Below are 17,641 nucleotides of genomic sequence, written 5' to 3'. Positions count from 1 at the left end.
CTATGATATTTGTTTTATAAGTTGCCAGAATGGTTGCTCTGTTTGGCAGACTGCAGACAAATATTTATCTATGATTCGTTGCGTGATATGACCATGATTTTGCTACAAAAAACTTGAAATAGATTTTAATATTTTCTTTACTATTATCAGAGAGAGAGCTGGATTACCTGCAAAAGTGTACTTTTGCTTATTGCTGTCATTGATAACTCAGTGCCAGCTGGGCGTGGTCACTGGTATTACCTCCATGTGATCACTTTTTGTTCGCTAATGTTAATTTAAAAAATTTTAGGCTGGGCGCAGGTGGCTCACGCCTGTAATCCCAGCACTTTGGGAGGCCGAGGCAGGGGGATCATGAGGTCAGGAGATCAAGACCAGCCTGGCCAACATGGTGAAACCCAGTGTATACTAAAAATACAAAAATTAGCCTGGCATGGTGGTAAGTGCCTGTTATCCCAGCTACTTGGGAGGATGAGGCAGGAGAATCGCTTGAACCTGGGAGGTGGAGGTTGCAGTGAGCCAAGATTACACCATTGCACTCCAGCCTGGGCAACAAGAGCAAAACTCTGTCTCAAAAAAAAAAAAAAAAGAAAAAAATTTGCAGCCTGAGAACTGATATACTTCAGACCAGAAGTATTTCAGATTTTTTTTAGATTTTGGAATATTTGTATTATACTTACCAGTTGAGCATCCCTAGTAGGAAAGTCTGAACTCTGAAATGCTCCAATGAGTGTGTCTTTTGAGCATCATGTTGGGACTCAAAAGTTTTCAGATTTTGGGGCATTTTGGGTTTTGGCCTTTCAAAGTTGGGATGCTCAGCCTGTCATTGCTTGTCAGACAGTCATTTGCATTCAGTAGTTCTTTCTCCTTTTCTTGCTTCTCTGTCCCAGCAGGTATTAATCTCTGGAGAAGACACATCCACAGTTAGCACTTTCTTCAGATGCTGACGCTCGGTGAACAGTTGCCTTTGGTCACAAGATTTAGAAGACACAGTGTCCATCCTCCCAGATTGGATCTCTTTTTCATATGGATCTTCTGTTTCTATGTCTTTTTAAAAAATAACTTTGGGAAACCTTTTGGATTACAACTGTTCATCCTCACCTATGCAAAGAAAGGGAAGCTATTGCTGGGATTTTGAGGAGGTATGTCGTTTTTTTCTTCTACTGCAAAATCACATCACCCAGGCACTCAGAACAGTATAAAATAATTATACTTTCCTCTCTATAACTCAGTTCTCATTCATTTACTTGTTCCATCTTCCTTTCTCCCATTTTCTCTTTTTTTCTAGCATCTGTAGCTCAACAAGAACTTTCTTAATGTATATAATGAAACAGCTCATTTCCTACATTCTTCCTGAATGTTATTAGACACGGGATTAGACTTACAAGTAACGGGGAGCAGCTTGAATTTTTTTCTTTTAAATTAAATTTTTATTTTTTATAATAGAGACAGAGTCTTGCTGTATTGCCCAGGCTGGTCTCAAACTCCTGGGTCAAGTGATCCCCCACCTCAGCTTCCCAAAGTGCTGGGATTACAGGTGTGAGCCACTGTGCCCAGCTGTAGCTTGCATTCTTATTTCTCAAATTGAAATTGTGACTTGGGTAAACTGAATTTGTTCTCATTGTGCATAGACACTGGATGGTTTAGGAAAGCTTAGTAACCTTAACATAATATTATGGCTGTATGATTTCATAGTCTGGTTCAGTTTCATTGGCAAGAGGAGGTGTGATATTGTAGAGTTTTGAACTAAAAATTGAGACTTCAGTCCCAGGTTTGACATTATTACTTCCATGCTTTGAGAGTTAAAGTATGTTTGTTTTCTCACCTTTAAAATGGGCTTATCATTACTTGCTTTACACAGCTCATGGGGTTATTGAGAATCAGATAAGAAAATTTGCATGAAAGATTTTTATCAATGTAAAGGATTGTTATTGCGTTGTAGACAGTTATAGGTATATCTGTTGTTTTCACTCAAAGACTCAATTTTTCTTTCTGAAAACTTTTTTTTTTTAAGACAACGTCTTGTTCTGTTGCCCAGGCTGGAGTGCAAGGGTGCAGTCGTAGCTCACAGCAATCTCACATTCCTGGGCACAAACAGTCTCCTGCATCAGTGTCTCAAGTAGGTGGGACTGCAGGCATATGCTACTGTGATCAGCTAATATTTTTATTTTTTGTAGAGATGAGGGTCTCACTATGTTGCCCATGCTGGTCTCGAACTCTTGGGCTCAAGTGATCCTTCCACCTCGGCCTCCCAAAATCCAGGGATTACAGGCATGAGCCACCATCCCTGGCCTGAAATAAATAAATAATGCATAAATGTCATTTTTAAATTTATGATGACAAATTCTAAAGAGAAAAGTAAAAGGAAAGCAGGAATAGAATGTATTGAGGGGAAGGGGTTGAGTGTTCACAGATGGCTTCATACAGAAGGTGACATTTGAGTAAGGGCTTGAAAGAAGTGAAGGAGTGAGCCATACACGTATATGAGAAGAGCATTCTAGGCATAGTGAATCACAGTGTACATGTCCTGAGACAGAAGCTTGCCTGAGGAATGGTGAGGGTGGGTCCTTATTTTGTGGTGCTTTATGGAAGTGCTTTTCAAACTTCAATGTGCACATGAATTACCTTGGGGGTTCCTATTAAAATTTAGACTCTAATTTCATAGGTGTGGGGTAGGGCCTAATTCTAATAAGCTCCCAGGTGCTGCTGCTGCTGCTGGTGGTCTTTGTAGGACTTCAGCATTTACACTGAGCAAAATAGGAAGTCTTTGGAGCATTTGGGCAGGGTGACATGATCTGATTTATATTTTGACATTTTCATTTCTTTGGCTGCTGAGTAGATAGTGGTGGGTTGGGCAAGGACAAAAGCAGAAATACTAGTTTGGAGCCTATTACTGTAATCAAGGTGAGAGAAAATGGGGTTTGTGCTAGAGAGTAGCAGTGACTGTGGTAACACATGATCTGATTCTGGATATATTTTTCAAGTAGAGTCAGCAGGTTTTGCTGATAGATTGGATATGTGCTGTGAAAGAAAGGAAAGAGTTAAGGTTTTTGTATTGAGTTTCTGGAAGAATGCAGTTGTCATTTATTGAGATGGAGAAGACTGAAAGAAAGAGGAACAAGTTTGCAGGAGAAGTAACAGAAGCTCAATTTTAGACATAAATTAAACATGCCTGTTAAGACTTAGAGATGTTGGCCAGGCGCAGTGGCTCACGCCTGTAATCCCAGTGCTTTGGGAGGCCGAGGTGGGCAGATCACCTGAGGTCAGGGGTTCAAGACCAGCCTGGCGAATGTCATGAGACACCGTCTCTACTAAAAAAAAAAAGTAAAAAATTACCTAGGCATGGTGGCAGGCGCCCATAATCCCAGCTACTTGGGAGGCTGAGGCAGGAGAATCACTTGAACTTGGGAGGTAGAGGTTGCAGTGAGCTGAGATTGCACCATTGCACTCCAGCCTGGGCTAAAAGAGCGAAACTCTGTCTCAAAAAAAAATAAAAATAAAAATAAAAACATTTTTAAAAAAGCTGGGCACGGTGGCTCACACCTGTAATCCCAGCACTTTGGGAGGCCGAGGCGGGTGGATCATGAGATCAGGAGATCAAGATCACCCTGGCTAACATGGTGAAACTGCATGTCTATTAAAAATACAAAAAATTAGCTGGCGTGGTGGCACATGCCTGTATTTCCAGCTACTGGGGAGGCTGAGGCAGGAGAATTGCTTGAACCTGGGAGGTGGAGGTTGCAATGAGCCAAGATTGCGCCACTGCACTCCAGCCTGGGTCATAGAGTGAGACTCTCTGTCTCAAAAAAAAAAAAAAAAAAAAAAAAAGACTTAGGGATGTTGAGTAAACAGTTGGGTTTATGAATCTGGAATTCAGGAGAGAAGGATTTGCTGGACATATACCTCTGGGTATTGTTAAAATAGATTATATTTAAATCCAGAAAGCTGGGTGAGATCTCCAATTAAGTGAGTAGAGATGGAAGTAAGAAGCAGTTGAAGAACTTAATTTCCAGAGTTTAGAGTTGGGGAAGATGAGAAGGAAACATCAAGGAAGACTTAGTAGCAGTAGCTGGAGAGTTAAGATGAAAACTAGGTTAGAGGGTATCCTGGTGTCTAATGAGGAAAGTGTTTCAAGGAATAGGGAGTGATCAACTGTGTCAAATACTACAATTGAGATGAGGGCTGAGAATCAACTATTTGATTTAACAATGTGGCAGTTATTGGTAACCTTGATAAAGAGTAGTTTTAGTGGAGCAGTTGGAGGTTAAAGACTGATTGGAGATGTTGTCTTTCCAAATGCAAAACATTTCCTAAACCCTGATGAGACTGGGTACTCAGATAAAAATCTGTAACTCTGGGTAGATGTTCTTGGCAGGAGAAGATTTAAGATATGTAAGTAATATTATTAACAACTGTCTTTATTAATTATTCATTTAAAGTAATATTGGAAAATTTACTTTGAGGAGATCTTCAGGGTTTATTTATTTATTTATTTTGAGATGGAGTCTCGCTCTGTTGTCCAGGCTGGAGTGCAGTGGCACGATCTCGGCTCACTGCAAGCTCCGCCTCCCAGTTTCACACCATTCTCCTGCCTCAGCCTCCCGAGTAGCTGGGACTACAGGCACCTGCCACCATGCTTGGCTAATTTTTTTTTGTATTTTTAGTAGAGACGGAGTTTCACCATGTTAGCCAGGATGGTCTCGATCTCTTGACCTTGTGATCCTCCCGCCTCAGCCTCTCAAAGTGCTGGGATTACAGGCGTGAGCCACCGCGCCCAGCCCTTCAGGGTTTATTTTTTTTAATTTTATTTATTTATTTTTCTGTAGAGATGAGGTCTGCGTATGTTGCCCAGGCTGGTCTCAAACTCTTGGCTTCAAGCAGTCCTCCTGCCTCAGCTTTCTAAAATGCTGAGATTATAGGCATGAGCCACTGAACCTGGCTCCTTAATTTTTGATTCATGTCTTCAGGATTTTAAAAATTGTCCTTAGCAATTATTATGAAAAAGAAAAAATGTAAGGATTGGCTAGGAGCTAATTGGCTGTCAGCTACTCTTCTTTCTTAGGTTATAGGGCTGAAAGGCACTTTAAATGTAGTCTTTGTTCTGTCAGTGGGGCTTGTGAGAACCTCTTCACACTTATATTTATTCTTTTTTTTTTTTTTTTTTTGAGCCAGGCATTAAACCTGGGTTCAAATCACTAGTGCTTACTTAAATCATTGTAAAGCAGTTAGCAGGTTGTGTTCAACATAACAATTATCAAAAGAATGAATGTATAACTTTAAGGACCAATGATATTTTAAACTTTTTTTTTTTTTTTTTTTGAGATGAAATCTTGCTCTTGTTCCCCAGGCTGGAGTGCAGTGGTGTGATCTTGGCTTACTGTAACCCCGTCTCCCAGGTTCAAGCAATTCTCCTGCCTCAGCCTCCCAGGTAGCTGGGATTACAGGCATGTGCCATCACACCCAGCTAGTTTTTTGTATTTTTAATAGAGACGGGGTTTCTCCGTGTTGGTCAGGCTAGTTTTGAACTCCCAATCTCAGGTGATTCACCCGCCTCGGCCTCCCAGAGTGCTGGGATTACAGGCGTGAGCCACGGCACCGGCCCTATTTTATTATTCTTTGGTGAAAGTATCCAGTCTATGTAGCATACTCAGCCGGATGAGCTTATGTAAATAACCAAAGTGGGTGGGTGTGGTTAGGCATAACTTATTCTTGGCTTTTATGGAAGACCTCTTTTTCTTCATTTGTTTATTAAAAAAAATATGTATTGATTACTTTCATATTTGTTGGCCCTGTTGTAGGTGTTGGAGATACAGTGGATAAAAATTTCTACCCTAATGGAGTTTATGTTTTAGTGGAAATGAGGTAACAGATTGGGGCCAAGACTTGTTAGTGGTCTCACACTGGTATAGGTAATCTTTTTTGGGTGTGTTTGTGGTTTTTTTTTTTTTTTTTTTTGAGATGGAGTCCTGCTCTGTCCCCTAGGCTGAAGTGCAGTGGTGCGATCTCGGCTGACTGCAACCTCTGCCTCCAGGGTTCAAGCGATTCTCCTGCCTCAGCTGCCGAGTAGCTGGGATTACAGGCGCCGGCTACCTCACCCAGCTAATTCTTTTTCGTATTTTTAGTAGAGACAGGGTTTCGCCATGTCGGCCAGGCTGGTTTCGAACTCCTGACCTTAGGTGATCACCTGCCTGAGCCTCCCACAGTGCTGGGATTACAGGTGTGAGCCACCGCACCTGGCCAATTTTTTTTTTTTTTTAAATAGCAATGGAATCTTGCAGTATTGCTCAGGCTAGATGAACTACTGGGTTCAAGTGATCCGCCTACCTTAGATCCTGAGTAGCTGCGACTACAGATGTGCCACCATGCCTGCTTCTGGTATTGGTCATCTTAATGCAGTGTGGGCATATGGAAAACCCAAAGAAGGTTGTTATGAGCTGATTTTCCTTTCCGACAACTTAAGACAGTACTCAAATATTGTGGAGAATAAGGAAAACAGAGTTAAGTAATTATCTGACAGACTTTGATTATGAAGAGAAAGGTTCAAATATATGAAGTTTATTTTCTACTTTTCATTTTATTTTATTTATTTTTTTAGAGATAGGGTCTTGCTCTTGCTCAGCTGGAGTGCGGTGGTGCAATCATAGCTCACTGCAGCTTCAAACTGCTGGGCTCAAGCCATCCTCACACCTCACCCTCCCAAGTAGCTAGGACTACAGGTGTGTGCCACCATACCCAGCTAATTTTTGTATTTTTTGTAGAGATGGGGTCTTGCTATGTTGCCCAGGCTGGTCTTGAACTCCTAGTCTCAAGCAGTCATTCCACCTCAGCCTTGCAAAGTGTTGGGATTATGGACATGAGCCACTGCACCTGCCCTGTATGTTTTATTTATTTATTTTGTTTTTTGCAGAGATAGGGTGTTGCTATGTTGACAACGCTGATCTTGAACTCCTGGGCTTAAGCAGTCCTCCCACCTCAGCCTCTCAAAGTGCTGGGATTACAGGTGTGAACCACTGCGCTCAGTTCTAGCTGCTATTTTTTAGATTCTTAGATGCCGTAAGTGGCAGCTTGTGGAATTGATTCCATAGTAAATTGAGTCAGAAGACATTTGAGAATCTATTATAGGCAAGGCATTATGCCAGGTCTGGTAGGCAAACAATAATTTTTAGGTACTTTGTAGAAATAACAGCTTTGAGTCACTTTGAGAATTCTCTTATGTGTAATATGAATCTAAAAGAAGTTTTTAATATTTTTATTTCAAACTCATTTTGAATAGGAATATGCAGATGTTGAAACCATAGAAATGAAAGTCTCGCTTTAATCCCTGGTTCCTGGTCCTTACTTCTTGAACTCCTTAGTAACAACCATTTTTACCTCTTTTTGTGTCTCCTTCCAGATATTTTATGTACATATATGTGTATATATGTACATATATATGTATATATGTACATATATATTTATATTACCTTTAAAAAACTCAAATAGAGGTCTGCTGTTCAAACAGTTCTATACCTTGCTTTTTTCCCTCATACAATATAGTTTGAGCATCCCAAATTTGAAAATCCAAAATCTGAAATCTTTTGGGTACCAACATAACACTCAAAGAAATGCTGCTTGGATTTGGGATGCTTGCTTGGTATGTATAATGCAAATATTTCAAAATATGAAAATATCTGAAATCTAAAACACTTCTGGTTCCAAGCATTTTGGACCAGGGATTAACCATATGCTACTTATAGCCCATGTCATTAAAAAACAGTATTTTTAAACTTATTTTTTATTTTTATTTTTTAGAGACATGGTGTCACTCTGTCACCTATGCTGGTGTGTAGTGGTGCGTGTGATCATAGCTAACTGCAGCCTTGACCTCCTGGGATCCTCTTGCCTTAGCCTCCCAACTAGCTGGGACTACAGGCGTGCACCACCACGCCTGGGTAGTTTAAAAAATTTTTCGAGACGGGGTCTTGCTATGTTGCCCAGGTTGATCTCAGACTCCTGGCCTTAAGCAATCCTCCCATTTCCACCTCCCAAAGTGCTGGGATTATGGGTGTGAGTCACCACACCTGGCCAACTTGTGTCAGTTTTTTTTTTTTTTCAGCTGCGTAGTGTTTCATGTTATGTATTTCCTGTGATTTTTTTTCTTTTGGGTTTTTCGTATGTCCACACTGCATTAAGACAACTGGTGTTAGTCTTGAGACCACTAACAAGTCTTATCCCCAATCTGTGTCATTTCCACTAGAATTAAAGCTCCATTAATTTCCAAGGATAGGCTGGGCGCGGTGGCTCATGCCTGTTATCCCAGCACTTTGGGAGGCTGAGGTGGATGGATCACCTGAGATCGGGAGTTTGAGACCAGCCTGGCCAACATGGCAAAACCCCATCTCTACTAAAAATACAAAAACTAGCGAAGCGTGGTGGTGGGTGCCTGTAATCCCAGCTGCTCGGGAGGCTTGAACCCGGGAAGTGGAGGTTGCAATGAGCCGAGATTGTGCCACTGCACTCCTGCCTGGGCAACAGAGCAAGACTCTGGATCTCAAAAAAAAAAAAAAATTCCATGTGTAGACAAAATATATATCATTAGGATACATTCAATTGTAAATAATGGAAGTAATAATTTAAAAAACCCCAGGAAATCTAATAGTGACTTAAGCTGTAAAAATATTTTATTGTCTTATATAAACAGAAGCAACGAGATAGGTAATTCAGCACTAGTTTGGTAGCTCAGCAATATTTAGGACCCACATTTTTCCCCTCACCTTTATTTTCCTCATTATGTTGGCTTTTCAGCCTCCCTGTGTCACCTTGTGGTTGCATCATGGCTGCCTCATCTCCAACCAGCACAACCAACTGCATTCAAAAACAGGATATGGAGGGCAAAACATTTTTTTACTGGGAAGATGCTGTCATTTTACATGGGAAGGAAAGAAATTCCCAGAAGTCTCCTAAACAGTGCTTCGTGAACTTTAGTGTGCATAGAATTACATGGGGAGCTTGTTAAAATACAATTCATCTTGCATATTGGTGGGATATACTTCCAGAGATTCTGAAATGCGTAGGTTTGGAGTAGGGCCTGAGAATTTGTATATCTATCAAGCTCCCATGTAATGCTGATGCTGTGGGGTCAGCAGACCATGCTTTTGAGTGCACTTCCTGTGTAATGTCTCATTACATTTCACTGGGATTTATAGTGCTGCCCCTCACTCCAAGTGTGTCTAGGAAAGAGAATATGATAGCCATATTGCCCGAAACCAGTCATTACTATCTTGAACAAAATGTGAATTCTGGTTAATGAGGAAGAAGGGAGAAATGGCTGTTGGAATAACAACTGTGGCTAGCACTTTTGCTGTTACAAATAATGCTGCGTGAATACTGGTGCTCTGAAGAAAAGGTAGATATAATTACATTTTTAACAGATATTTTCAAAATTTTCTCTAAAGACCTTAGGTGGAATTATTTTACAATCAGCAGTCTATGAGAGTGCTTGTTTCTCCATTATCTTTACAACTTAGATGTGTTATCAAACATTTTGGTCTTTGCCAATCTGTAGGTTAAAAAAATGGTATCACTTCGTAGATTCATTTGCATTGCTCCCATGCATGAGGTTGAAGAACTTTTCATCTATGTGAAAATCATGTATCTTTTTTTGTGAGCTGGCTGTCCATGTTAGACTTTGATTCTTTTTTCATTGATTACGCATTTTTTCTTTTTTCTTTTTTCAAATTTTAATTCCTGTTTAACAACATCCTAACAGTTTTTTTTCTTATGAATTTGTAGGAGCCGTTTATGTAAAGGAATTAGCTTATTGTAATATGTGTTGCAAATTTATTTTCCCAGTTTGTTAGTCATTTGACTTGGTTTGCTTATTTTGATGTAGAGCTTAGTTGTGGTTACACAGGATTGTAAATTCTGTTGCTAAGTTGTGTGGATCGAGATCTCGAATAATGGTATAAGCATGCTTACCAAAAAATTTATAAATGATACTAAAACTGGGAGGTTTAATATGTTGCATCAAAGAAAATCAAGATGATTTAAGTACGTATGAGGTATGAAAGTGTCAAGGTGAGTGTAATAGAAATGTAAGATCCTATTCTTTTTTTTTTTTTTTTTTTTTTTTGAGACAGCATCTCACTCTGTTGCCTAGGCCCAGGCTGGGGTGCGGTGGCCATGATCTCTGCTCACTGCAACCTCCACTTCCTGGGTTCAAGCAATTCTCCTGCCTCACCCTCCCAAGTAACTGGGATTACAGGCACATGCCACCACAACTGGCTAATTTTTGCATTTTTGGTAGAGATGGGGTTTTACTATGTTGGCAAGGCTGGTCTCGAACTCCTGACCTCAGGCTCTCCACCTGTCTCGGCTTTCCAAAGTGCTGGGATTACAGGTGTGAGCCACCGCGCCCAGGCAAGATCCTACTCTTAAACAGAAATTGTCTGGCTCAAAAGTTTTGTTTTCATTTGATGAGTCCCATAATCTAAGGTAAGTTGTATGATTTGGCTGTTAAAAGAAAGCTAACATTGGTGAACACTTACAGAGGTACAGTGCTAGATTAAAAGAAGTAATAGTCCCTTTGTTCTTGGACTGTCAGATTATATCTATGTTGTATCCATTCTTGGATGTTACATTTTAAAAGGACAGGGATAATCTAAATTTTCTAGATGAATGAGACCAGAATAGTGAGAGCTTTAGCTACCGTATCTTTTTTTTTTTTTTTTGAGATGGAGTCTCGCTCTGTCGCCCCCCCCGCAGAGTGCAGTGGCACGATCTGGGTTCACTGCAACCTCCGCCTCCTGGGTTCACGCCATTCTCCTGCCTCAGCCTCCTGAGTAGCTGGGACTACAGGCGCCAGCCACCACGCCTGGCTAATTTTTTGTATTTTTAGTGGAGATGGGGTTTCACCATGTTAGTCAGGATGATCTCGATCTCCTGACCTCATGATCTGCCCGCCTCGGCCTCCCAAAGTGCTAGGATTACAGGCGTGAGCTTCCACGCTGCCCAGCCTCATTAGCCACCATATCTAATGAAAAACAATTGAAGAATTAGGATTTTGGTACTGAAGATAATACTTGGAAATGTAACTATCCAAATACATTGAGAAGTTATAAGATTTCCTGATATCTAGTGACCTCTTTCCTCATTGCTGATATTGGTACTGAAGAGAAAGTAGTGTCTTGATGACTTTAGTTTCTTATTAACTGGAGGAGAAAAAAATGAAATGTTTGTCAGTCAGCAAGAGTATAATGCTGAAAAAGGCAGTTCTTAAAAAAATGTGTAGACAAGTAGAATACTAGATAGGTACATGAGATTTCTTTATATTTTATTTTTATTATTTGAGAGAATTTTTCAAGACTAGTCTTTCAAGAACATATTTTGAGGATGCTGTCCTCAAGGATTGTTAAAGTTTATAATTTTACACTACATGATAAAAAGTAAAGGTTGCCGTAATGTAGAAGTTGGCAGGGATTTATGTGTTAAAACTAGCTTTAGTTCATAACTCTGCTACTTGCTGTGTATAGTGGGACATTTATGAGATTTAATTGTCTCTTCTGCTGTTGAGGACAGTATCTGCGTCTCAGAGTTTTGTACACTGCAAATAATTTATGCTGAGCTTAATGCCTGGCGTGTAGATGGCATAAAATTAATGCCAGTTATTTTTAGTGGCAACTATTCTTGACAGCATTGCTTACATTTTTGGGTTTTCTATTTGTACATGTGCATCAAGGTAAGTTGGGAGGTTATATCAACAAATACATTTGTATCATCAAGCTTTACAAATATATCCCAAGAATTACTACCTATGGGGGTTTTTCCATACCACACCTAATTCACCAATTCTTCGGTTCTGTGACACTGAGTGTTCAACAATTCCATTCAATTCTGACACTGTCTACCTGGAGTTAGTGTCAGATCTCAAGTTAAAGGGCTCGGTCCCAAAAGACTGCTGCTGCTTGAGATGCTGGTCACAAGTCTTGGGCCACCCACACTTCTGTCTGGCTTGGCTGCAAATTCAGGGGTTCTCGTGACCCCTTCCTCAGGTTCATTAATTCACTGGAAAGACTCATAGAACTCAGGAAAACACTTATGTTTATCAATTTATTATAAAGGGTACAACTCAGGAACAGCTAAATGAAATAAATACATAGGGCAAGCTATGGGGGAGGGGTGTGAGGCTTTCATGTCCTCTCTGGGCACAAAACCCTCCCAGCACCTCCATGTATTCACTACCTGGGAATCTTTCCAAACCCCATCATTTAGTCAGTGCCCAGTTCCTCTCTCTTCCCCAAAGGTTGAGGAGTGGAGGACTAAAAGTTCCAATACTCTAATCGCTTGGTTGGTTCCCCTGGCAACCAGCCCTATCCTGAAGCTATCTAGAGGCCCACCAAGAGTCACCTAATTAGTATAAACTCAGGTGTGGTTGAAAGGAATACATTATGAATAACAAAAAGCGCTTCTGTTATTTGAGGAAAACCTAAGGGTTTTAGGAGCTCTGCCAGGAATCAAGGACAAAGACCAAATATGTATGTTTCTTATAGCACACTACTATACATAAAACTAGATTTTGTTTTTAGAACAGAGGGCTGGGTTTCAGAATATCAGTATTGAATTCCTTAGGTCATTGATATATTTCTTTCTGTAGCCGTAGGGTCACCAATTTGATTATTGGTAATGTCAGTAACATTTGTTTTGAGATCCTTTGATGAAAGGTTCCATTGAAACAGCTAGGCTGGGCACAGTGGCTCACGCCTGTAATCCTAGCACTTTGGAAGGCCAAGGTGGGTGGATCACTTGAGGTCAGGAGTCCGAGGACCAGCCTGGCCAACATGGTGAAACCCCATCGCTACTAAAAATACAAAAATTAGCTGGGCATGATGGTGTGCACCTGTGATCCCAGCTCCTTGGGAGACTAAGGCAGGAGAATCGCTTGAACCCAGGAGGTGGAGGTTGCAGTGAGCCAAGATTGCGCCACTGCACTCAAGCCTGGGCAACAGAGCGAGACTCTATCTCAAAAAAGAAAAGAAAAGAAACAGCTAAATGCCATATTCCTGAGGAGTCTTTATTCAAATTCCAGTATTGTTTCTTTTTTTGCTTAGACATTTGTCCTCAGATGGCTCTGCATGTGATGTGACAAAAACAGATAATTTTTTTCTGCCAGGAATAATGTTCATTTTTTCCAAACTGTTGGGTCATGAAATTTGGGTAGAAATGCCTTTTGGTGGTCTTAATCTCTTTATTGGTAAACAATAGTATGCGAATTTTCATAGCCAGAAAAGGAAGAGTAAATTGTTTGGAATTCCAGATTCTTTCCTGCTTGTATGGTTTTTTCCCCCCCTCTGCCTTCCTGTTTTAATGTATTTGTTAGAGATGTGGGCATTGTCTTCTTGTAACACAGGGATTTCCTTAGAATGTGAGCCTTAAATTAATATTTTAAATGTTTTAGAACATCTATGGGAAGTATCTTGATGTACAAGAATGGGTACTAGTCTAACATAGTGCCTAGCAGAGTTCTTGGCACATATTAGGCGCACAATAAATATGTTACTCTTCTAGAAGTTAGAAGCCTCTGTTCTAGTGTTTGTATGCCACAAACTATCTGTGTGACCTAGAGTCTTCATCTGTCATCTTTAGAATCACTTCTCTTGTAGCTCTGACTCAGTGACTCAGTTTATTCTGGTCTTATTTTTTAAAAACTTATTTCTACTATGGCCTTAAAGTCAGTTTCTTGAAAATAAGCCAATGCAGTCACCAGATAGGATGAACTGGGAAGTGTTGTGAAATAAGCCACCTTCTGTGGCTTCAGTTCTTTGCTTGGCTATATGTTCTTTCTTTACTCTCCTAGAGTTACATTAGATTTTCTACCCACACCAGGTTAGGACTAGATAATTTTTTTATTTAGAGACAGATTTAAACCTATCACTGAATTAGCATTTATTGAATACTAATGGTATTGTTAAGGAATTTAGATTTGATATGGCACTTCAAGAAGCCACTGTGGAAAGAGGAAAACAGGAAAACTAGCTATTGAAGGCCATATGGTTTGTATTGTGGAAATATAAAGAAGGAAGAGAATAGGTGACTGCTGAAGCGATTACAGGAGGATTTGATCTGTGTTCTCTATTTGTAATGTTGAAGAAGAAGGCTATCATTGCAAGTATGAAAAATAACATGGATGAAAGCATGGAGATACTTGAATCGTACATTTGTGTTTCTGTGTTTGTGAGACTAGCCCGCCCCACCCATTTGCTGACCTTTTGGAGACAAGCTTAGTTTTGAGTAAGGTCATTTTAATATATGAAGAGTGGACTTTGAGAGGTAGAATTGAAACAAAGGGAATGAAGAAGTGTTTTTTTTTTTTTTTAACTCATAGGTAGGATGAATTGGACAAGGATGAGACTCGTGTAGGTGAGGACAGTTGGAAGGATCATGATGTCATAATCTTGGAGTTAGGTGAAACAGGTATCAAAAAATAACTTTTCCTGTCCTATAGTGAGAATAAACATTTATAAAAATATTGTTGATAAAGAATTTGTTTTTCTTTAGTATTTGTTTTTCAAAAGTATTTCAAGTTTCAAACAGGAACTTTAAAAAATCTGTAGCATGTGACAAACCATTATTTTGTGATAATTTGCCTGTTTTTAGTGAATAAAACCAGTATATACATTTTGTATCTTTATGGTAAATAATGCCAAATGTATTGAATTTCTTATCTTTCCTGGATCTATAAGCCAAGATTTCTGTCTGTAGCAAATAGTGAAAATATAAAATATGGTCAGGAGTGGTGGCTCACACCTGTAATCCCAGCACTTTGGGAGGCCAAGGCAGGTGGATCACCTGAGGTTGGGAGTTCGAGACCAGCCTGACCAACATGGAAAAACACTGTCTCTACTAAAAATAAAAAATTAGCCGGGCGTGGTGGCGCATGCCTGTAATCCCAGCTACTCGGGAGGCTGAGGCAGGAGAATTGCTTGAACCCGGGAGGCAGAGGTTGCGGTGAGCTGAGATCGAGCCATTGCACTCCAGCCTGGGCAACAAGAGCGAAACTCTGTCTCAAAAAAAAATATATATATATATATAAAAAATATATATTATGTATATACATAATATATATTATATATACATAATATATATTTATATATACATAATATATATTATGTATATACATAATATATATTATGTATATATAAATATATATTATATATAATTATATATTATGTATATATATAATATATATTATATATAATATATATTATGTATATATAATATATATTATATATTATATATTATGTATATATAATATATATTATATATTATATATTATGTATATATAATATATATAATATATATTATATATTATGTATATATGTATATATACACGTATATGTATATATATAATATATGTATATATATTTTATATATTATATATATTATATACATAATATATGTAATATATAATATATATGTATGTATATAGCTGTGGGTCTTTGTACACCATTAGGAAACAAATGAGAGATGAAGTCTCTAAAGCATAATGTGTATTTATTTCATAATCGTAAGTTTAGAAATCAGTAGGATAAAGGTCAGATTGGGTGTCAGGGCATTCAGAATACTGGGTGTATTCCATTTTGATCTGCATATCTTATTCTGTTGTTGATTAAGAGCAGTGAGAGTCCATAAACTATGGTATATGATAGCTGTGATCTCTGATATAAGCTTTATGTAGATGACACTCAAATCTGCACATTCAGCTTGCACTTCCCTACTGCCTGCTGGACATCTGCATTTTGAGATCCTGCTGATTCCTGAAACCTAGTGTGTCTTCTACCAAAGTCATTGGCATTTTGCAGTGATATTTTTTTGCATTCCCATAAACCTATACCTCCTCTAGTTTTACTTATCTTGATTAATGGCTCATCATTCATTTAGCCAACCAGTCTACAAAACTTGGGGTTATCTTTAATTTCTTTCTTTTTTACTTCTGAAACATGTCTTCCCTGTTGAACCTTAAGAGTGTTCATTTATTCACTCATTCACTCGTTTATTCTGACATTTATTAAGCATCTATTATGTGCCAGACATTATGCAAGGAATTAAGGATATAGTGGAAAATAAGATCAATTTTCTGCTCTTACAGACCTTATAGTTCAAGCTTTCATCATTTTCTCCCTATCGTCTTTGGGCTATTTTGATAGCCATCCATATTTTTTCTGGTTATAAACATAATACATCCTTATTTTAAGAAGTGCAAGGATGCCAGGAGTGGTGGCTCACGCCTGTAATCCCAGCACTTTGGGAGTCTGAGGCAGGTGGGTCACTTGAGCCCATGAGTTTGAAACCAGCCTGGGCAACATGGCAAAACCCCGTCTCTATAAAAAAAAAAAAAATTGATGTGGTGTCATGCATCTGTACTTCCAGTGGGAGCTGAGGTGGGAAGATCTCTTGAGCCTGGGAGGTGGAGGTTGCAGTGAGCCCGGATTGCGCCTTGCACCACTACAGGGAAAAAAAAATGAATGAGAAGCCTGAGCTTTCTGGAGCAAATCTTACTGTTTGGGAGTGTAAGAGGCTAGTCTGACTTCTTGACCCTCCACATTAAGATAGATGCTGTTCCTCTGGGCTTCCTCAGCACCCCAGGTTTCCCATCATGGCTCTTACCACTTTGTGGTGTTTCCCTACCTAGACCAAAGTCTCCTGTATCTTTTGTGTTTGTTGGGTCCAATGTAGTGCCTGGACACCTAGTAGGCATTTCAAAGTTTGCCAAATGGATAAATGACTGTATTAATGTCTTTGGTTGCCAAACATATTCTTTAAAACCATTCACCTCTGTTTGCCTTCAGTTTTTATTTACCAAATAACCTTTTGGCATTAAATCAGTTTACCAAGGAGATTTTACTACAGAAAAAAAAGAAGGTACTGACCATAACCTAATTGACAGTTAAAATTCTTTTTTGTTTGTTTTGTGAGACAGCATCTGACTCCCATCACCCAGGCTAGAATGCAGGGTGTGATCTCAGCTCTTTGCAGCCTTGATTTCCTGGGCTTAGATGATTCTCCCACAGGCTGATTTTTTGTATTTTCACTAGAGATGGGGTCTTTCCCTGTGGCCCAGGCTAGTCTCGAACCTGGGTTCAAGTGATCTGGCTGCCTCAGCCTCCCAGAGTGCTGGGATTATAGGTATGAGCCACCGTGCCCAGCCAGTAGTTATAATTCTTACAAATTTATTAAAAGACTGATGCTGTGGAACAGATGGGTATGAGAATTTGGATAATATAAACTATTTTTTTCCTGAGTGCAATTATCACTTTAGATAAGGTACTGTCTAGTTTCTAATTGGGCATAGGTATAAATGTGGTGTGGTGAATAGAAGGCTAGATTCAACTTTGATTTGACTCTGCCACTTGCTAAGCTGTGAGATCTTAGGCAAGTCTCTTAGGATTATTGACTGCTCAGACCTAGTCCAACTTTAAAAATTTATGACCGAAATAAGAGCCATACTTCGTATCAATCTGTTGAGGCCTATGTGGGCTCCCAACCTTCTCTCTATAGACATGTGGACATGTGAAAAAAAGGGAAAATATAGTAAAAAGTATAGTGCCTTAGAACTCTTTTACAGAACTGCACAAGGATGCAAGAGGTGGTAGCACTGTGATGGTTTTTA

General features: G+C 39.3%; 1 protein-coding gene across 7 annotated transcripts in view; it reads left to right on the top strand.

The window, feature by feature from the left end:
- The window catches only part of TMCC1 (transmembrane and coiled-coil domain family 1), a 243,445-nt gene that overhangs the window by 12,201 nt on the left and 213,603 nt on the right, over positions 1–17,641 (top strand). For 5 of the 7 annotated variants that reach the window (XM_055381559.2, XM_031009428.3, XM_055381565.2 and 2 more), the window contains exon 1: positions 928–1,139. Coding sequence is in view for 1 of the 7 variants with exons in the window: in XM_063704165.1 (XP_063560235.1) it covers positions 1,101–1,139 (39 nt within the window). In the remaining 6 variants the exon portion in view is untranslated. Of the gene's footprint in view, positions 1–890; positions 1,140–14,356; positions 14,446–17,641 lie in introns of those variants that run through there. The other 2 variants (XM_055381557.2, XM_063704165.1) reach the window with 2 other exon arrangements.

The sequence above is a fragment of the Gorilla gorilla genome, chromosome 2 (genome assembly GCF_029281585.2).
Source record: "Gorilla gorilla gorilla isolate KB3781 chromosome 2, NHGRI_mGorGor1-v2.1_pri, whole genome shotgun sequence".
Classification (NCBI taxonomy): Eukaryota; Metazoa; Chordata; class Mammalia; order Primates; family Hominidae; genus Gorilla; species Gorilla gorilla.
Note: the sequence above shows the minus strand (reverse complement) of the source record. Positions and strands in the feature narration are given on the sequence as shown.